At 51.0% G+C, this 21,363-nt stretch overlaps 1 protein-coding gene across 5 annotated transcripts in view; it reads right to left on the bottom strand.

The window, feature by feature from the left end:
- SCAP (SREBF chaperone) overlaps positions 1 to 20,979 on the bottom strand; it is a 30,485-nt gene extending 9,506 nt beyond the window's left edge. The window contains exons 1-16 of one of the 5 annotated variants that reach the window (XM_061554540.1): positions 20,290 to 20,979; positions 19,705 to 19,809; positions 15,840 to 16,004; positions 13,107 to 13,239; positions 12,393 to 12,550; positions 11,700 to 11,920; positions 10,990 to 11,104; positions 9,866 to 10,038; positions 9,326 to 9,452; positions 8,703 to 8,815; positions 7,237 to 7,331; positions 6,424 to 6,522; positions 5,201 to 5,455; positions 3,376 to 3,842; positions 3,095 to 3,268; positions 703 to 904 (exon numbers count right to left, since the gene is read on the bottom strand). In XM_061554540.1, coding sequence (XP_061410524.1) covers positions 703 to 904; positions 3,095 to 3,268; positions 3,376 to 3,842; positions 5,201 to 5,455; positions 6,424 to 6,522; positions 7,237 to 7,331; positions 8,703 to 8,815; positions 9,326 to 9,452; positions 9,866 to 10,038; positions 10,990 to 11,104; positions 11,700 to 11,920; positions 12,393 to 12,550; positions 13,107 to 13,239; positions 15,840 to 15,961 — 2,454 coding nt within the window. In that variant the 5' untranslated portion in view covers positions 15,962 to 16,004; positions 19,705 to 19,809; positions 20,290 to 20,979. Of the gene's footprint in view, positions 1 to 702; positions 905 to 3,094; positions 3,269 to 3,375; positions 3,843 to 5,200; positions 5,456 to 6,423; positions 6,523 to 7,236; positions 7,332 to 8,702; positions 8,816 to 9,325; positions 9,453 to 9,865; positions 10,039 to 10,989; positions 11,105 to 11,699; positions 11,921 to 12,392; positions 12,551 to 13,106; positions 13,240 to 15,839; positions 16,005 to 19,704; positions 19,810 to 20,062; positions 20,225 to 20,274 lie in introns of those variants that run through there. The other 4 variants (XM_061554536.1, XM_061554539.1, XM_061554538.1 and 1 more) reach the window with 4 other exon arrangements.
- Positions 20,980 to 21,363: the final 384 nt, after the last annotated feature.

The following is a 21,363-nucleotide window of genomic DNA, read 5'->3' as shown; positions in this document are numbered from 1 at the left end:
GTGGTGCTAGCCCCACCAACCCCACGTTCACCATGCAAGCCTTTCATAATCAACGTTTTTGGGTTTAGATCGCGTTATTTATAAATGTGTCGTAACCCTCCACCACCCGACACGGCCAATCAGTAAAAAATAAAAAAGTGTCACGTTGACAAAAGACAAATAGTTCACTGCTTTAGCCCACCGGTGTGTTGAAGCGTGAAACCACAACAATTTACAATTTGAGTACGACGTTTCGCTGGTAATTGCATCCAGCATCATCGGGCAATTCGCCAGAATGGTGAGGCTCTGCTGTGTCTCCCGTTCTTATATAGAGCAGCAAGCCTTTATTAGAGCTCGCCAACAGCACTCGACAAAATATGACAATTAATAATTTATTACATTTGGTATCGTGAATGTGATATGTTTAAGTCTGCAGTACTTTCACAATAGGGGGCAATGTTTCTATGTGTAAAGCCAATCGAGTCATTTGCAGAACAAATATAAAATGTGGACCAAGGCGCTAGCACACAATGGCCTCCTCTTTTCTAACCACGTCACGGCATCTCCAAGGTCCACTGCGAAGCAGGCGGCGTGTAGCTTGGAATGAAACCGCCGGAGCAGCTACCGCACCACCGCTGGGCCACGTCGCTGCCCAGCGGTCAGTCGAGGCCGCGGGGGGGACGCGTGCACCCACAGTGACGCGCGCGCCCATGCAGGGCTCACCATTGGGTGCCCCGTGAGCGGTACGGGCGTGGCCTCGCTCACGGGGGGGCAGTACCCGTACTGGTCGCACGGCAACTCGCGCCGGCGCCGCCGCCCGTGCCGCGGGCCCAGCTGCCCATACGTCTTGGGGCACAGCAGCTTGTAGAGGCAGCAGGTGGTGAGCACCAGCAGGCCGCCCACAAGGAAGCCCACCCCCGCCGCCCTGCGCTCCGCACGCACGCACGCGAGGGGGCCCGAGCGTCGCTTACAGGCACAGTGCGCCTCGCCGTCTACGTCCAGACACGGCGAGCGTGAGGACCGTGTACTTATGTACGTGACGTACGTGACGTGCGGCAAAACCATGTTTGTAGAGCATCTCAAGGTCATCAGGTCATGGCAGCTGATGCTGTTGATGCTATCACCTCTCACAATAGCGTCCTTCATGCTGCCAGACCTTGCAGTCAATCATTAAGTAGTAGTCACCACCCCGTGGTCACCAACCTCTGGGTGCCACTCCAGTGCCCGATGTGGCAACCTGCCCCTTGCACATCCCACCCATCACTATGTCTACATCATCTTCGTGCCACATCCGATTATCACTCAATTCTTAGCATCCTCTGTACGTTCCTGTATTGAAAACCCAGAAATTTGCTTGTTCAAGTCAAGCTCTGACCTACAGACAAACATCACACCTGCTGCAGAAACCCATCTCTTAACCCTCAAGTGGTTCATGTAGAAAATAATCAGTGCCCTCTGCTAATGCAATACACTTCCTTACCTTTTCTCTGCCACCCTGTATTATGAACTTTTCTACGTAAATACACAAAGTTTGAAGTGTATTTTGTATAACCAGGTGAGAACTCCAGAGACCAGGATGGGGCTCATTTGTAGTGAACTAATTTTAACAAGTACAGCAAGTAAAAATAAATCAAAACATAAACATTGTTTCACATTAGGAATCGAAAAAGTTCGCACAAACAAAACTCAACGTTAAAGTTAAATTATAAATTCCCTGCAGTGCAAACCGGCTCGGGCAGACCTCCCCCAGCCCCAGGCTGGTCACAGCGCCCATTACACCAACCCGGCTACAGAAACATTCAGCACCAACCACATATATCAGTCAGCAGCGGCGGCAGCGGCGGTGGCAGCACACAATTACGGCTATGATAAGCAGATGCAAGGATTGGTGTTTGGCAGCCATATATAAATGTAGTGAACCACGTTGTTCAACGTTGGGCTCGGCTGTGTCTGCTCGCATTCATTTAGATTATTGAGATTATTTTACTGATATACATTTTTACATGGTACGCCACCACTGTGCAGAGCTATCATTTGTGGCCAGTTAGCTTCTGAAAAATAAGTTAATACCTCAGTGGCCATAACCTGGTAAGATATAAAAAAAAAAGTTTATATTTATTTGCATATTTTTTTCAGTGATTTGTTTACCTTTCCTATATTTTGCACTCCTACCGTGTTTTTTATGTTTGTTGTTGTATTGTTTGTTGTTGTAACGTTCTGACCCGCCCCTACTGGACATCTGTGAAAAAGAGCTTCATATAAATATTCTGACTGATCACAGAGAATGGAGATGGCAAAGAGAGGAAAATGCAACAGCAAGAAACAGCACCGGTGGTTATCGCTGTCAACGTTGGTTTATAGTGCATGCAGCTAAGCACACAGTGCACCCAAGGGCATGCGGTTCATGTCAGTGCAATGGCCATTTTATTGTTATAGCACTTTATTACTGCACAGTATGTGTTTTGTTAGGGTGCAAAGGTGTTTTTTAAATAAAGGAACTGATAACAATCTCAGAGGCGGTTCCATGCGGTGTCATCCTACTGTTCACATGCAAATGTTTTTCTCTCCGGATTTTGCCAGGAGTTGTCAGAGAGCATGACCACGTGATCACGTATGGTGGTACTCGTGCACAACTGAACATTCCAAGGAGCAGGAAGCTGCGATTCCCTCTGAGAGTGAAAAGACAGGTGACCTTTGGATCCTTTTTGTCATTAAGATGATTAAAACAAGATGAGGCTTTCCCCTTTCGGCAAGTATCCCGGTGTAAAGATGTTCAAACACTAAGTAAACCCCTATCACAAGGCATCACGTCTACATTAACCACACATGCTTGTGGTAAAATATGCAAATAAACATATTTCGACAACGTATGCATTGTCCTTGAAAACTGGAGGCAGTTATGTGCAAATAACTTGTGTTAATCTTGCATGATTGATTCTTACAAGCATAACTAACTTCATGAGTAAAATAATCATATTGATTGATGACTCATTCCATGCTTAGAAATTTCCGGAGTGGTCATTAGTGTTGCTTGTGGTGCTGCGATGTGACGTCACTGCGTTGTGACGTCACTGCGTTGTGACGTCACTGCGTTGTGATGTCACTGCAGTGTTACCGGTAGTAAGAGGTGAGCCCTGTCGGGGCGGGCAGCACGGGCAGCGCCGCCTTTTCACGCTCGTGCTGCAGCGCCAGGCGGTGCTGCTCCAGCTCCATTGGGTGCTGCAGCGCCAGCGCGTCCTCCGGGGACAGCACCACCGACACCGGCACCACCGGCAGGATGCTGATGTACCTGCGCGGAATGACGCGTGCGGTGAATAGCGTGCGGCGTAGCGCCGGGGCACGGCCCGCGCGGTGTAGAACGGCGCTTGTGCGGCAAAGCGCATAGGCCGCACGTACTTCCTGGCCAGGCTGATGTTGTAGTAGCTGAAGAGCGTGGGCCAGTGGCGGAACGAGAGCTGCCTCCACACCTCCTCGTCCTGCGCGCCGCTCCACGTGATGTCGGCGGGCGGCCGCTCGCGCTCCGCGTGCGCGTTCAGGCTCTCCCAGCCGCGCGGGGCGGGCGCGGGGGGAGGCCGTCCGGGCCCCGTGTCGGGCGGCACGCTCCCGCGGCCCGGCTCGCGGCCCGCGCCCGATTCACCGGGGGCCGCGGCCACGGTGGAGGCGGCGTCGCCCGCGGAGAGGGCGGCGGCGGCGGAGGAGGAGGAGGCCCCTGGCGTCTCGTGGCTGAAGAGTCCGGCCATGGCCATGCGCGTGAGGTCGCCGCCGCCCAGCGAGCTCTGCTGCGCGACGCGCGAGGCGATGTACGCGCGCAGCCCCGTGGGGTCCGTGTACACGAGGATGCCGATCCATACGACGGTGCCCAGCTGCAGCGTCGGGCACGCGCACGTGTCAAGCGCCGCGCTCGCCCACAGCAAACGGCAACTACAAAGATCCCCCCCCTCCAGCCATCACAGAAAGTGCTGTCAGCGAGCACCTATGAAGGCTGCCATGGCACACGAGGGGGTGGGTGGCCAGAAGCACTCCCCATGTTTACACACTGCACCAGGTACTTATTTGAGGCCGAGTCGATCTAGGGGAGGCCCAAGACTGGTTCAGATAATTGTCCACGGTGTTGGCCGTGAGCGGGAATTGAAATCTGGCCGCCAGCTTTGTAGCGCAGCGCGCTAACCGCTACACCTAGGCCTCGGCAAGGTAAGGTAAAAGTTAAAAGGTAAAAACAACGAGCCTATTTTTACCCTACCTTTTACCTTACCACAATACAATCACTCTACCCTACCTTTTACCCTTTAGCAGGTAAGGTAAAAGGTAAAAAGCAACGAGCCTACCTTTTACCCTTACCTCATACAAATTACCCAATTACAGGGTAATTACTAGGGAACTACACATGAACAAGGTTTATAACGGTAAATGCTGGGTAGAGCGCTTTATTAATATAGAATACTCTCGATGATTCCAAATTTACACGCTTGTTGTTGTTATCATTGTTGTCGTCGTTGTTGTATCCTCAAATCTTGTAACTAAATTTTTACCCACTTCCTAATGTGGTATCGACTGCAAACTTGGTATACTTATGTCATACTGATGACAACACTATATTCTATCATAAAATCCTTTTTTATATGTTATGTTTCAGCTTGGGTCTAATTGTCCACGGTCAACTGACGTTGGCTGTAAATCACCACAGCCCCTTACGTTATGGCGAGCCTCGGAGCCACTTCCTGGAGTCGTGGAGTTCTGCCATTACTAGTACGTTTAATAAAAGCGTGTTTTTTTAAAGTTTGTTTTAATATTACTTATTAAATGGAGGCCACGGACTGCGCCACGGAGCTTTTAGTGGTAAACTAGGTACCGTATTTACCGGGTAATACTTCGCGCTTCCTTTACCCTACCGGGTAATTCTTCCGAGCTACCTTTACCCTACCTTTTACCTTACCCCTTGGCATGTAGACATCTTTACCCTTTACCTTGACCCTTTTACCCAGTAAAAAGGGTAAATTACCTTACCTTGCCGAGGCCTAGCTACACCACCGCTCCCCACACAGCAAACACCACACGCACAAACACACAAAGCATTGCGCGCACACAGCAATCACGATACATAACCATTATACCACACACACAGGAAGTGTTCGTCATGCCATTAGCTTTACCGTAGCAGAGTTTAGCATCTGGAGCATCAACGTGTGACACTCACCGGCAAGCGCCGTGCGTGGGAACTCACCATGATGACTCGCTGAGCCAACCGCGTGCGAGCGAAGAAGTAGACGACACGCAGGCGGCGCGGCAAGCGCAGCGTGCGCAGCGACGGGGGCGGTAGCGAGATGGAGTAGGGGAAAGACGCGGGCGGCGGGGGTCCTGGCCGCGCCTCCCCGGGGCCTCGGGGGGCTTTGGAGCGAGGGCGAGGGGCCGGGGCGGGTACGGGCACGTGGAGCGCCTCCGGCGGGCCTCGCAGGGGGTGCTTGTGCAGGTCGGACAACTGCAAGCGTGCGGCGAGAGCGGAGACAGCGGAGAGGCAGCACCAGCGGGGTTATGGGGGTCCTGAAACCGGCCAGCCAAGCATCGTCAAGGCGAGGTCATCGTCCTCGAGCCGGCCGTCGAGTCATTCTCTCTCCACGACAACGAGCAAATACTGCGCGCGTTATAAGTTGAAATTATGAAATTAAGGACTGCACGATAAAATCATTACCTATTGGTTTCTCCCTCAATGCAGTCCAGCCTAGCTCTGACAGCAAGCACTGTGAACTAGAGCACCCTCGGTGACCGACACGTTCAGCATTGGGTAGGAGAGGCGGACAAGGGCTCCTGAAGCGGAAATGTGGAGTCATCTTCCACGACTACTCCTTTGTACATATGTTGAACTTCTTTCGCAACGTACGTAGCCAACCATGCGACTCACACCGGGTACCGCTCTACTGAGCCGGCTCTATCGGCACACGTGGTCATCTCGTGCCTCGAGTCCTACAGAGGCACGGGAGTGCAGGTGGCCATGTGGGGCGGTGACGCATCCGCTGATTGTTGCAGAGGTTCGGACCTTACCGCCACGAAGTACTACGCGCCGTCGTCACAGCGGACGCGAAGGATCCAGTGACGTCAGTCAAAAAGAATCGGCCGTTGTGTGCCACAAAAATTTGAATACTTTGAAAATTACACTGCAAATGACTCAATTGTGACGACACACAGAAACTGTGAAACTACTGCAGACTGTGTCTGCAAAATACAACACCTTTGCGATAGCCTTGCGCTATAAGAACGACGCGGATACCAAATGTCCCATCGTTATACCAGCACACCGCAAATAAAGCAGGAATCGCTCAAATCTGCAGAAAATCGGTGATCTGCTGAAGGAGCCGTTTCCTGGGACCTGAGCTGACTTGCGGAGTAAGCAAGTCCAAAGCGAAACACAACACGTGCGTGCGAACTGGCTGCGGTGCACTGCTGCCTCACCTCCATGCGGCGGATGTCGATGGCCAGCACTGTTGTGAAGAAGAACATCTGCAGGAAGAAGTCGGACACGATCCCCACCAGAGCAAAGAGGCAGAACTCCTGGGAACAACCACACAACAGCAGACAATTCGTTTAATCCATTGATATCTTCAGTTCTACATAGCACTCGATATATCTATTTCACGTTACACAATGTGACCTTCAATAATAATGCTAATTTTGATTAGCACCTTAACGCGCAGAGCATCTCAGAGAACTTGAGTGACTTGCATCATATCTCATCTCAAACATTTGAAAGGGCACCCACAGTGGCAGCTGTCCATGCGGGCATAAGGTGACTCGGCACCTGACCCTGTAAACGGGCAAAAGTCTGCCAGTAGGAGGGCGATGATTGCTACTGTGTTTCATTCCAACTGAGTGAGATGCAGATCATTTTAAAATAGTGACAGCAAATCTAATCTAATTTCGTAAAAGTAATTGGGCTTGGACAGGCCACATCGCTAGAAGGGATAATGGTTGATGGACAAGACTGTTGACAGAATGTCAGCCAAAGTATGGATCATCCTAGAGACACCAAAAGATGGATCATCCTCACCGCAGAGATAGATTGATGAAATCAGCTCAAGTGCATGAGTGAGCTGGACCGACGCATCACAAGACTGTGAGGAATTTGAGAGCCTGGCGGAGGCCTTCATCCAGTAATGGATAGATCACGGCCGATTATAATTATATAGGATCGTATAACGAGCTACACGGTGTGTTAAGAGACCCACACTGCAGACGCCAATTAGCTCATCATCTGCATTCAAGTACCTGGATGGCGGGGACCATGGTGAAGTAGCCAATGAGGACAATGAAGAGCTCGGTGGCCATGTTCTTGACAATGGACCAGCCCTCGTTGCTGAGTCCTGCACAGAGAGACGGAGAGGCACGCGAGGCCATGATTCAAACAGACAAGACCATGACTCGCACACACACACACGAAGCCATGACGCAAACACACGAGGCCATGACGCACGCACACACACACGAGGCCATGACGCGCGCACACACACAGCACACTAGATCCTCTGTGGGTGTGTCTAGGTTCTATGCATGGTGTAAACTGCATCGTCCATGCACTTGTTTTAACTGCAGACATTGATGCGATCCAGGATCCGCGAATCCCTGTAGTTGTAATTCACGTGTTAACGGCGGTCCGTGCCTGCTCCTGTAACCGGCGACGGAGTGGAGACGCTTTGCGGAGCTGCAAACCGCAACCGGTGGAGGTGTGTGGGGCTAACACGGAGCTTCGTAACCCGCAAATTCATTCATCTGCGAGTCACGGGCCGTGCTCCACAGATTCTTTATGGACGACAAGGGAAGGGCGGCCAATTCCTCCGGTAATCCACGGTGAGCCACGTCGGTACAAATCTTTGGGTATATCGTGTACAGGATAAACCTCCGTGCTGGGTCACAGGTTACGGATTTACAATGTGGGGCCTCCACATCAACACAGAATATCATATTTCACGTATCGCATATAAAAGTCAAGTATGTGTATTTTTTTTAATTGTAATTGTGATAACCATGTTCCTGTGAAAGAGGTACCATCACATGCTGTCTCACTGTCAAATATTTAAAATGCTTGATTTCTCTTGTATTCGTAATTACTATTTATGACCTATTCTTAGGGTCTTTCGGTAAAATCACGTAGATAGGTTCAAGGAAAATAACAAAAAACTACGACGTTCCGATCGCAACACCAGCGGTCGTCATCGGGAAAAGGGGGTTAGCGTCTAAAGATGTATTTATTACTTGTGCTTACAAAGGAAAGAGTCTCAAGACCCTTTTAATAGGAGTCCTGCCAAATGTTTGCAGTAGGGGGGCGATGTTACTGCTGTGCGTCATCCTAATGAAGTAATTTGCGAGTAGATTTTCAGCACTGGGATGTTCAGTCAATACCGGCAACATTGTGTGGGGTTTTCAGATATGGCAGGAACTAATAGTGCCATGAAACCCAACCAGAACAGAGTGAGAACATACAACCTACACACAGAAGGTGCCTGAGTTGGGAATCAAACCCAGGCCCTTGCTGTGAGACACGAGAGTTACAACTGCACCATCCTGCAGCCCAAATGAAATCAAAATGTGGGAAAACGTGGATTGGTGCAAGACAAGCAACTGTGGTGCCACTCTCCTCGTTAACTCTGAGCAACCTCATTGGGAGAGCGTGAGCTGCTGCGCACACAGCTGTAGGTGCAGCCTGTGCCTGCAGAGCGAGCTGTGCGATGCGTCACCCTGTGCGATGCGGAATTTGACGTCCTGGTCCACAGGCGTTGAGACGACCGACTTGGTGAGGACAAGGATGTTCTCCAGGCCAATGACAAGCACGAGGTAGGGGAAGATCTCCCTGTGCCACGCACACAGCGGCAGGCCACAGGACCAGCTCAAAGCCATCAACACCGCAGCAACGGCACAGAGTACAGGGAGGTTCACAACGCAGCACTGCACATCATCAACTCCATTACACGTAGCATCGGTTACCACTGCGCCACCCGAAAGTCCTTGTATTTGTGTGAGTGTGGCATTTCTATGTTCTTCCTCTCTTCCTCTCATAGATAAAAAAATGCAACTACACAAGGTAATTGGTATTGGCCAAACAATTACACTGCACACTACTGAAATGGAATTTGCATACAACAGCAGCAAAAAAAAGTCTTCATACTCGGTGAGGCTTCGCTGAGTAAACAAGCAAAATAATAATGAATAATCGACTCTTGTGAGGCCTGTGACATGCGACACAGCTTGGACAAGCCGACCACCTGCACCCTCTCGGCGAGTTTCACACGCCGGGATGCGCGTCGTGGCGTAGGGCAGGCGGTGGTCGCGTGCAGGGCCGTGCACGCCGTGAGAGACCCACCCTCCGTTGAGCGTGGGCGTGAGGCCGAACAGGGTGCACAGGCCAACGGAGATGAGCAGGGAGCTGATGACCGTGGCCACAGCTGCCAGTGCCAGCCCCCACTTGGACTTCACCAAGTCGATTTTTCCTGCACACATACAAATACAGAAAGACAAAGACCCTTTTTTAACCTCAACAGACTGTATGGGCAAGTGCTGTTAGTGATTAGCACCCACGGAGGCCGGGCTCGGCAGACGAGAGGTGGGGTGGCCAGTACCACGCCCAGCCGCCTTCGTCTCCCTAATGGTAATGTTTACACGTCGCACCAGGTGCTCATTTAAGGCTGAGTCGACCTAGGGGAGACCCAGCACAAGCACGCACACACATACAGAAACATTCCTGGCCATACAGCCTCAACAAAAATTTTTTAAACACAGTTTCTGAGCATCGGCCCAAGGCCCCAAAATGTCAAGCGACCAGCAACACGAGGCATTCATGTGTGCGCGTGTGTGTGCGCGTGTGCGGGTGTGTGCGCGTGTGTGTGCGCGTGTGTGTACGTACGCGTGGAGAAGTAGATGTAGGCGAACAGGATGATGTAGGTGGTGACGAGCGGCACGAGCTCGGCCACGCCCACCTCCTCCTGGAAGTGCACGTGCACCATGGAGTCCTCACGCAACGACGCGTTGGTGGCCGGGTACAGTCGCTTCAACCGCGACCGCAGGCCCCACACAAACCTGCAACAAGCGCAGCACGCACAGATTAATCACAGCACGACACTGCTCCTCGCAAAAGTACTAGAAAGGGTCACCTTCTCTGCAAACAGCTCTCCCCGCCAGGATGTCCACGGTCCAGTAGAATCTAGTCGCTGCTACTTTCAATACCACGGACCTCTCCTTCCTCCTTGAGCGTCTCCATAACGATGACGGTGACACCGGAAACCCCCACCCCCCTCCTCGTTACAACCATACCTCTCATCCCATGCAAGGAGTGTCTCCCTTTCGAAACCCCCTGAGCTATGGTGAACAACAAGGCTTGGCCCTGTGCCCTTGGCCCTGTGCTCGACTCGCTCTGGGTTATCCGAGTGATAGAGAGCAGTGTTTCTCAACCTCAGCTCATGCAAACCACCCCATGGAACAGATTTACATAATTCTCCACAATCAGGTGCATGCAGTGTGCAGGAGCTATGAATAGAAACGTTTCGATATCAGGAAATGGCAAACCGTGGTGGGTCACAATGACTGGAGTTGAGAAACACTGGGGTAGATGGAGCGGCCTGGTGGCGCAGTGGTAACACTCGCAGCACGGAGGGCCTGGGTTTGATTCATGACTCAGGCGCCTTTCTGTGCGGAGTTTGTATTTTCCCCCTGTTCTGCATGGGTTCCTCCGGGTTCTCCTATTTCCTCCAAGAGCTAAACCCCCCCCATACAATTTAGCTGGTATTGACCAAACATCCCAATCCTGAAAGATTACCTGCAAATAACTCAACATCGCCCTCTACTGCGAAAACTTGGCAGCGCCATCCTGAAAAATAGTCTTCAGAATCGGCGAGACTTTCTTTAAATAATGACAATCGTAATAAAATAACAATGAGATGAGGTGTGCGAGGGGAAAGGGAGGTAAGGCGAGCAGTGTGTGGAGGGGCGCGCTAGGCTGGCAGGGCCACGGAGGGCAGAGGCGGGCCCCACCGGTTGTCGTAGGAGTGCAGCACGATGGTGACGGCGAAGGAGACGAGCCGCTGGCGGTTGCGGATGTAGTAGCGTGACACTCCGCTGTACTTGGGAGGCACGCCGAACAGCAGGTCTGCACACGCACGTATCCACGCACACCACCGCTCATCAGCAACGCACGCAGTAACAGACTATATCCATTCACGCAAAGGATTGTTTGATTCTGAAGCCGTGTAGCCTATACTAAATTCATTTGGCGGACTTTTTCAATCCACTTCTGGATCATGGAGGTTGTGTGACCATACTTCGCCATGCTGGTCAGTGCGGGTTGGTGAAGTGGTGGGGAGGGACAAGACCGGTTCAAATATCACTCGCCAGTCATGCGAGAGCCACGGCGGGAATCAAACTCAGGTGCTGTGTGAACAAATACGCCACCTCTGCACTCGGTACGGTAATTGAAAATAAACACTGCAAGCAAATCGCATTTAATCCATAAGACTTTGAGCTTTTCAGGATGTATGTTTCTCACGATCATTTGCTTCTTATAAATGTAATTGCAAAATGAAATGTTTGTAATAGTAAATAAAATACCCTTCAAATAAAATGGGATATTTGGCCAATTTCTTTTGGAAAGAACATTTTGCAAGTGGCAGGAAACCGGCATGGCTGGAGAACAGTTGGCACAAAGAGGAGAACATGCGGGCGCTGTCAGCCCAACAGTGTGGCACCTTTGAGCGACGTGGAGAACTGGAAGGCCTTGCCCTGGTGCTGGTGAACAGTGCTCATCACGTCGGGATCGGCGCGGAAGTGCTCGATGTCGTTGAGCCAGAAGTTGGCCGGCGACACGACAAGGCAGCCGTGCTCGGGAAGGAAGCGCTGCAGCGCTCGCAGCCCAGGCAGCAGCGCCGCCACGCGGAAGCAGTAGTCGTCGAGGCTACGTGGGCCCTCGCTGCCAACACAAACATGGCGCTAACACGATGCTAGCATGCGCGTCGCCCCGCATGCCGGCCCGCATGCCAGCCCGAACCGAGACCTCTGATGATGAAGAAATTACTTTCATAATTGTATTTTCAAATTGTGGTATCAGAATCGCATTGTGTCACGATCAAAATTCGCTTTCAGAAACTGTCAGAGTAAGCAGAGCACCACCGTGTGTCCGAGAACGGGAAGATGCTGTTGCTGAAGTCACGTGGCTATTCACGAGGGCACAACTTTAAAGCCTTTCAATGACTTGTCAAGAAACATTTAGCACCAGTCACCGTTAATACCTGTGTCACGACACCAGGCAGTTGAAGAAATCAGGCGCATTCCAGATCTAGTTACACGGATTCTAGATTTGATCAAATAGAATAAACCCAAACTGTGGGCACACACAGCTGTCCGGTGAGAGGAGCTAGCACCAGGTTGGCAGGGGGTGGCACCTGGTGGTTTGCTGGTGGTTGTGGATCTCCTCCAGCAGCTCGAACACCTTGGAGAGGGGCCCCCTGAAAGCGTCGACAGGGATGAGGCCTCGCTCCCAGGGGAACACGGTGGCCTTCAGCACCACCTGCTGCACGTACGCCACTGGCCTGCCCACATACTACACACAGACGCACACGGATCCCCCCCCGACAGCCTTGAACAGACTGTTGCGGAAAGTACTACTGGCGAGCGCTTACAAAGAGACTGCTCATTTGCGAGAGATGGATTTTGGGAATGCAGGACCGTGAGCGATATCAAAGACATGGGGAGGCCTGCAGAAATTAAAGGTGACGATGAAGAATCTCTTTAAACAGGTTACTGCGCTCACGTTATTCTAAGGAAATAATGCCACTGCGATCCCGTGGGAGGTCATAGCGTTGTCTCCCTGTGAGATTGGCTGTTAAAATACTGCTTCTACTTGCACTAAATGTGAGACGTAGCAGGAAAACATTTATAAAAAAGTGAAGAAACTCAACCTCCGGTAACGTTTGGCCAATGATCGCAACTTCATCTGTGCCAGGCGTACGCACAGGAATATCCACGGGACGCGGGGGGTGAACTCGCAGCAAGAGGAAGCGCAGGCTCACGCTGCGCGTGGACCGACGACCTGCGCTGCGTTTTGTGTTGTTGGGAGTGACGGGCACGGTGGGGTGGGGCGGGGCATGATCACTTACCCAGGAGGGCCTCTCCTCCGAGTCGGAGGCCCCAGAGGCCGCGTACTGCTCGTCCGGGGGAGAATAGTCCTGCACAGGGGTCACGAACTCCACGGGGCCCGTGCCGGGCAGGGGCAGCTTCAGCAGAGGGGAGCTGTGTGCACAAAACAAAAACTGCGATTCTCCCTAGAGCCTAAACAGACAGTTGGGGCAAGTGGTGGAGAGCACCTATTAGCGCTGGCACGATGCACGAGGGGGAGGGTGACCAGCAACATGCCTGGCCGTCCTTGTCTCCCAAATGCTGAGGTTTACACAGCACCAGGCACTCCGTTGATGTCGAGTCAACCGACGGGAGCCCCACGACTGGTTCCGATATTCGTCATAGACGTTAGCCACGCGAGCGAAATTCACGCTTGGGTCTCCAGGTTCATAGTGCAGTGCGCTAACTATTACGCTAGCACTCGGTAATCACACACACAAGTACATATATGTACACGCACGTTCACACCACCACACACGAACATGCAAAGCACATATACACGCACACATATATTATTCACTAATAGGGAAGGGGGTAATAAAATAACTGAGTGCAACTTTATTTAATTGCTAAAACAACCGCAATCCACACCAACACAGGAGTTGAAGTCTGTTCCCCCCAACAACGCCCGTCAAATCCTCAACACTCGTCCGGTTTTAAAAAGTAAAGAATACAATAGGTGACGTTTCAGGCAATGGCCCTTCTTCATCCTATATAAATGATGGAGGGCAATGTCCGGAAACATTGCCAATTGTATACGTTTCCTTTTAAGGCCACATTATCGCCAAGTAATTTATTCTGAAAACCCTGTCGAGCCGGCACACACGCAGCCACGATGTGGTTATCAGCTTCCCTGGATAAGTGTGGGTGGCTCCAGTCATGCACCAGGCATGGTGACATCAAAGTGTGCCAAGGCCTGCTCGGATTAAAACCCAAGCGGGCAGCCAGTCCTGCAGACGGGGTGACGTGACACTCGCATGGCTCATCTGCCTCCAGCACCCATGGAAGGTACACTTTCATAAGGCAGACCCCCTAGCGTGCTTGGGTTTGGGTGGTGACAACCGAGTAGCTAAAATTTATGGCATACTTTTAACACCGTTTAATAAAAGCAGAAAAATACTTAAATTACATTTAATCAGAGTGTGGTTAAGGTAGTCATGTTTAAAAACGTATGCTTAATTCGTTTTAAAATGTGGCATAATTATCGAGAGATGTCATGATGCCATGGCCCACACCCTGCACACTGCATTGATCTACGACCTCACGACTTATTCCAAGATTAGCCAAAGAGAACTAGACCGCAAGTCCTGACGAAGAGAATTCAGCGGGTCCATTGTCGGCCTGCATTTTCAGAACTGCTCAGCATTGCCTGGCCCTTTTTTAGTCACACACACGTCTCTCATCGAAAACCAGCTATTCCCCAGGTGCACCCGACCCTGACCCAGGGAACTCTTTCCAAAGTGTGCTGGCACGGGGGAGCCAGCCCAGCAACAGCCCTCACATCAAAGGGCACGGAGAGGGAGGGGTAGGGGCACGGAGCGAGATAAGGCGATGCTGTTCACTGCCTGACCCTGACCTTGGTTCACGTCCACAGTGTGTGTGACCCCTGCCATGGGAACGTGCATTACAAAGACGTGGAGAAGAGAGTTAGGCAAGCCGCGACTCGGGACGGCCCTGATTTAACCTGGTCATGAAAAGAAGGCACATGGGCGGCAGTGGTCCAGCTCGTGCCTCACAGCATTAAGGGATTGGGTTCGATTCATAACTAGGGAGCCTTTCTGTGTGAAGTTTGTACTTAGCCCCCCTGTTGCACACAGGTTTCCTTCAGTGTCCTTCCGAGCTAAAAACACACAATGTAACTGGTATTAGTCAAACATCCCAATGCTGAAAATAACCTGCAAACTATTCATTCGAGATTACTCACAGCAGCAGCAGCATCGCCCCCAACTGTGAAAGCTTGGCAGAACCCTGCTGAAAGAGTCCTCAGACTCAATGAGGCTTTCCTGGGTAAACAATAGCGATGCTAATATTTGTATTATTGTTTCTGCATTACAATGTTTTAAAGTGGTCGCTCACTCTCAATACTCCATGTTTCTCATTCGTCTTTCCTCTATTCTGTCTCTCTTAGTCCATCTTGATATTTGCTACTTATCTACCCAAGTCCACATTCTGTTTCTCCCATCTCTACTGCTACCTTTCAATGTCCCCTTTTATTTATTTCATCTCTCACACCTCCGCTTGTCTGATTTATCTCGTGATGTCTTTCCCCTCCTCTTGATTGTATTCCTAATGTGCCATCAGCATCACGTCATTGAATTCAAACATTTCCATTCTGAATTCTCGCAGGAATCGGTGCATCACCCCGCGGGAGAGAATGGGAGGCGACTTCACACAAACATTTCTGAGGTCCTTTGGCCGCCTCTTATCCACATGAGGGTGGTGCCACCTGCTCACGTGCCTTGCCTCAGAGGCGTTCATAACATGCACACCAGACCAAATAAACGGAATTTAAAACCATTTTTTTGTGCAGTCATTTAGCGATGGGGGCGAGACCTTCAACGTGCTACACCTAATTGCCCTGAAGGGCAGGAAGCTTTAAGAGTAGAGACCAAGATTTCGGCTTTACTGGCTCAGTGCTGTGACATTGCGCGAGTGCCGTGCGTCGCCCAGCCACGCCGCGTCGCCTTGCCCGTGTCCCCCGTCGTCGCGCTCACCAGCAGGCGAGCACGCAGATGAAGGTGAAGGCGATGATGGGCACGGGGTAGGAGGCACACATGAGCCCGTGTGAGTAGAAGCCCAGGGAGATCTTCTCCTTCAGTTTCTCCGCCAGCATCATGGTGCAGTGGTCTCTACTCTTCCCTTCAGTTGACTCTCATCATCTGCTCCACACAAACACAGAATTCCCCCGTTTAGCCTCCAACGATGTCACAGACATGAGCACCAAACATTGAACACAACATTGGTGCATTAATGCACTCTGGCAGATCGCTTGACTTCTAACTTTAAGGTTTTTTTTTTCACTAATGAACTTTTAATCTCATATCTGACAACCTGGGACAGCCCACACCATACCTACAATAGAGAGCTGCTCATTTCCCGGGTCGTATTTTCATTTCCAAAGGAAATGGCACGGGCTGCAAATCCGGATGACAGAGCCACGCAGTACGAATGGGATGCTGAAACAGGAGCACTTTGAGCGTGATTGCACTGCTCTTATTCCTACAGCATTGAGATTTTAGAGCTCCATTAAGTGATGACCAAGTAAAATAGTGGCAGCACAAAAGATGGTGCTGAGGAAGCCTTCAATTGTGCCAGCAACCAGTCATTAGTTCATCACCAATAAGTGGTGTAGCGTGATAATGCATGAACTTAAGTGGCATATCTACCAAAATATTGGTTTGATACAAATTCAGGTATGGCAGTAAAAGTTGCACCCCATGCATGAAAATCATGTTTCTGTACCAGATGCAGGTGCATATGTATAAATGTCAACACACGGACACTAATACAAACCCAGCACAGGTAATTTATGCACACGATCGTCGTGCGTGCTTTGGCAAAACCCAGATAAAGTCCATGTGTGAAAAGCAAACACACCGTGCTTTTTAAGTTTTATTTATGTACAGTATTTATGTTTAAATTAAATTCTGCAAGCGAAAAGTACAATACTCCTCATTCCCGCACACTAACCTACATACCGGTGACCAGCTATCAACAAACTCTGACCATTCTTGTTTTGAGAGAGCAGAGGGCGAGCCTCGACACACACGCTGTGATTACATCACTGTCGTTTAGTGGCACTTGACACACGATGTTGGCTCCGTATGCACAAGTGTGACATTTAATTAAAACACTTACTCTCCACCCAAACACTAAATGAATACAGTTTGCAAACCTGCTACGGCCCCGAGCTCAAGGCATATGCACACAACAAGTATGCCAATGCTGATTTGCATCATCATTGGGATAGCCTGACTACAAGGTCGGGCTGATCCAGCTGTTACCTGGAATGCGACTTCTGAGTAGACAGCCCAGACCCAGTGCAGCCTGAATCTGCCTTCAAATGTGTGGGGACACAGCTTTAGTTTGAGAGGCCTGGTGGTGCAGCTAGAAGGCCCAGTGGGAGGGAACGGTCTGAATGAGGGGACAGGAGGTCCAATGGGGGTAGGGACCAGAAGGCCCAATCAGGTGGAATCAGAAGTGGCTAATTGTTGGAGTGGGGTCAGAAAAACCGAGGCAGGCATTGAGAGGTCTCAAAGGGGGTGGGGTGGGAAGGCTCACAAGAGAGGTGGGGGGAGAGGCTCACAGGGGGTAGGTTGGGAGGCCTCAGAGGGGGTGGGGCCTCACAGGGCGTGGGGGGGGAGGCTAACAGTGGGTGGAGAGGAGGCCCACAGTGGGGCTGGGCTGAATGGAATATACGTTCCAATCATTCTTTCCGACTTAAAAATCCAACTCCACCCTCAGAGGAGTAAATGGGAATCACGAGACAGGATCTGTCAAGCTTGTAAAGTTAATATTTGTGTTGCAGGTTTACGATCCATTCGCCCAAACGCATGTTGAGCTTGGAACACTACGACACAATGAGACTCTTATTCACAGGTGCCAAACAACCCTATCATTGTGCCGACGCTGTGGTGGCGAGATGTTAATTCCCTCGCCTGGTATACAGGAGGTTGTATGTTCGATTTCAACCCTGACGCCTGTATAATTGGAGTGTGCATGTTCTCCCCGTGGTTGAGTGGATTTTCCTTTGGGTCCTCCGGTATTTCCCTCCACATTTAGAAACATGCTTCCAGAATATTTGGCTGCTATAAGTTTCAACATGATAAGCCACTTCGAGATATAATTTGTGGCCAAGTTGCTTCTGAAAAAGAGCTATGTAGCTCAGTGGGCCTTATCTGGTAAAAAAAGTAACAAAGAATAGTTGCTTTCAATCTAACATTGCGAAAAATATCCTTGACAAAACACTGTTCATTCTGAGGCATATTCACATACGCACTCTCCTCAATACAAGGCACAGACAGGTCGGGGCAATGGGTCAGGGTGCACACGTGCAAATTACAAACTTGACTTCTCAAAGTAAACTATACTTATCTTATCGGGAACATTGCAAAGCGATATCAACTGCACAAGGACGTAAAATATTACGCGCCAATTTGTTTTCCTGCTGAAACCCCAAGGCCAGCTCGACAAGACCTTGATCTGCTTTGTAATACCGTGCCACATTATCGTGCAGGGCAAACGCGACAGTAGAATTGTGTGCAGAGACACAGCAATGCGAGTCCAGGGACATTGAACAGTTCTGTCAATCCGCACATGGACATTGTAATCGATATTCCATAGTTATCATAATAATGCACATGCGGTGTCATTTTGCAGATAATTATCTATCAAAGTTGTATTACTTTCATGTTCGCAGGATAAGCCAGGGTTTGACACACACAGAACTGAATACACCATCGCTAAACCAGCGTGGATGAAAGTTCAGTTTGTCCGAGTACGTCCAATACCGTGAAATTTTTACGAGCATTTCACTAAGAAAAACGGACAAATGATTTATATCTGAATTAGAGCCCTCGCTTCTCGACAAACTACGGCCAAATAAAAATCTGCTTCATAATTACATTTATTCAAATCTTTAAAATGTCTGAACTGTACATTCAATCTCATGGAACTGTCAAAAACACTCGCTATAAGGGGCCCGTTTAGAAGCAATTGTTTATACAGCACGATCATGTTTACATTAACCACAACACTTGTATCAACAACAGTGGCCTTCAAATGATAAGTATATAATCGGCAATGTTTAGGCCAATGCCGATTCTTTATAGCACATGGATCGTCCTCATATACTAATAGGGTTTTTTCCCCTTTTTTCTGGCAACAAAACGGACACCTTTTGCAAGGAATCGTGTTTACATTAACCACAATACTTGCAGTCAAATGCAAACAAAACACAATACTCTGATAATTTATGCATGAGACTAGGCCCTAACAAAAGCTGTCTCTGGTGTGGACCAATCAGTTTCAAGAACAATGCATAAATTGTGTTTTTTGTTTGCATTTGACTGCAAGTATTGTGGTTAATGTAAACATGATTCCTTGCAAAAGGTGTCAGTTTTGTTGCCAGAAAAAAGGGGAAAAAACCCTATTAGTTTATGGATCGTCCTGTGAAGGGCGACTGCCCTTAAAGTAACAAAAGGCAAATCAAATTATCCGGCTTCACAGCAAATGCCGAAGACTGTATACACTCTGTCACATTGATTATTCTTATTCGTTTGACTCTTAAGGCGAGCGCGGTGGCGCTAGGGTTGCCACCTCTGAAACTGGGACACTTTACGTGAAGAATATCTCGCAATACCGGAAGAGGGGCGGGCTACGTGTAAACGTATTGCCTGGAGAGGTTCATTACGCAACTGACAGCAACCGGGCCTTGTGATGCCCCAGGAAGACAACTTTCCTTGGACAGCAACCTCAAAAAGCGGACAATGTCTGTAAAACCAGGGCGAGTAGCAAGCTGGCTGTGCACGCTTTTGGGAACAAGGGTGAGTGGATCACGTGGAGATATGTGAAACTCACAAACCCGCTCGACTGCGAGATGGCCAGACAGCAGCAGTGACAGCAGGTGGGAGCGTGGACCAGTCCATCTGGATGTCTGCTCTCCGGCGGCCTGGTACGCACACTCTTCCCACACGAAGCAAAAGGGCCATTAATATGCAAAGTTAGCCGGGAAGGTATCAGGATAAAACGTATCGCGATTCAGGCGAAGCGCCCACAACTTTAATTCAACTAAGACACGTAGCATTCCCAGGAGTCAATAAAAAGTCCATGACTCTGAGCCGCACGACGGCAGCCTTTGCATGTGCCTGTTGTTATGGCTCAGTGGATGGGCCACGCCGCAGGCAGCCAGGCCAAAGCTGGAGAGGAGATCACCCACCGCGACAGCCCTGGCAGTGCAGCTCACCACGGCCTCGCGCCCTGCGCAGCCTCCCAGCTTCACGGCGCCCCGGGAGGCGGCTCGTGCCTCGCTGCGTGGCACGGGAGACGCTGCCTCACCCCGTGCCTCTCCCCGTGTCTCACCCGGTGCCTCCCCCGTGTGCCTCCCCCCGTGCGCCTCACCCCGTGCGCCTCCCCCCGTGGGCCTCTCACCCCCGTGCGCCTCACCCCGTGTGCCTCCCCGCAGCGCCGCTCTCAGCTCCAATGGGCGCGAGATGCGCGCGATGGGTCCCGCGGCTTCCAGCAGTGGACCCCGGTCGCCGTGGAAACGGATGGATCTGGGATCTCTAGGGGGTCCGCGTCTCCTCGCTGCCGGTGCCAGGTCTCTCTCTCTCTCCGTCTGTCCGGGGTCTCTCTCCCTGAAGCGGGAACCTCCCGGGTGTTCGCCTTTAGCTGCACATGGCGAGTCCCGCTCTACCCACGCAGGCGGGCGGGCAGGCAGGCAGGGCGCTTCCCGTCTCCGCCTTTGCTACCCGTCTCCAGGGTGGTCCTCCGTGTCTCTATCCCCGCCCGTGCGTCTCCGCCCCCGTCTCTGTGCAGGCGTCCCCAGTGGTGGTGGCGGCCGCGGGCGACTGTCAAGAGGAGGAGGACGAGGACGACGCTCCCGGGCCCCCGACTCGCCGCGCCTCTCGTCTCCCCGCGTGGGGCGAGGTCGCGTCACGTGACCGCGATCTCCCTTGACCCGTGACCCGCGGCCTACGGAGGCTGCAACGCGATTTGTTGAACGGACGGCTCACCTCGCCTGTTACGGAATACTAAGTATTGAATTAATAGTTTTAAGTTTCACTGACAACGTTTACCATAACAAATAACGTGCATATATATTCTAAGCACATTGTTCTAAAACATCTCATGTTAACTGCACTGGCGCGGCTGGTTTCTGCATTGCACTGCCTTGTGCCGAGAATGTCGAGCAAGGCGAGAGCGCTCACACGCGCGTTTTGATCGGCAACCGAGCAATGGGAGAGCGCTCACACTCGCGTTTTGATCGGCAACCTAGCAATGGGAGAGCGCTCACACGCGCGTTTTGATCGGCAACCGAGCAATGGGAGAGCGCTCACACTCGCGTTTTGATCGGCAACCTAGCAATGGGAGAGCGCTCACACTCGCGTTTTGATCGGCAACCGAGCAATGGGAGAGCGCTCACACGCGCGTTTTGATCGGCAACCGAGCAATGGGAGAGCGCTCACACTCGCGTTTTGATCGGCAACCGAGCAATGGGAGAGCGCTCACACGCGCGTT

The sequence above is a fragment of the Lethenteron reissneri genome, chromosome 20 (assembly GCF_015708825.2).
Source record: "Lethenteron reissneri isolate LAM-NWPU_2019-01 chromosome 20, ASM1570882v1, whole genome shotgun sequence".
Taxonomy (NCBI): domain Eukaryota; kingdom Metazoa; phylum Chordata; class Hyperoartia; order Petromyzontiformes; family Petromyzontidae; genus Lethenteron; species Lethenteron reissneri.
This window is presented reverse-complemented; position numbering and strand designations above follow the sequence as displayed.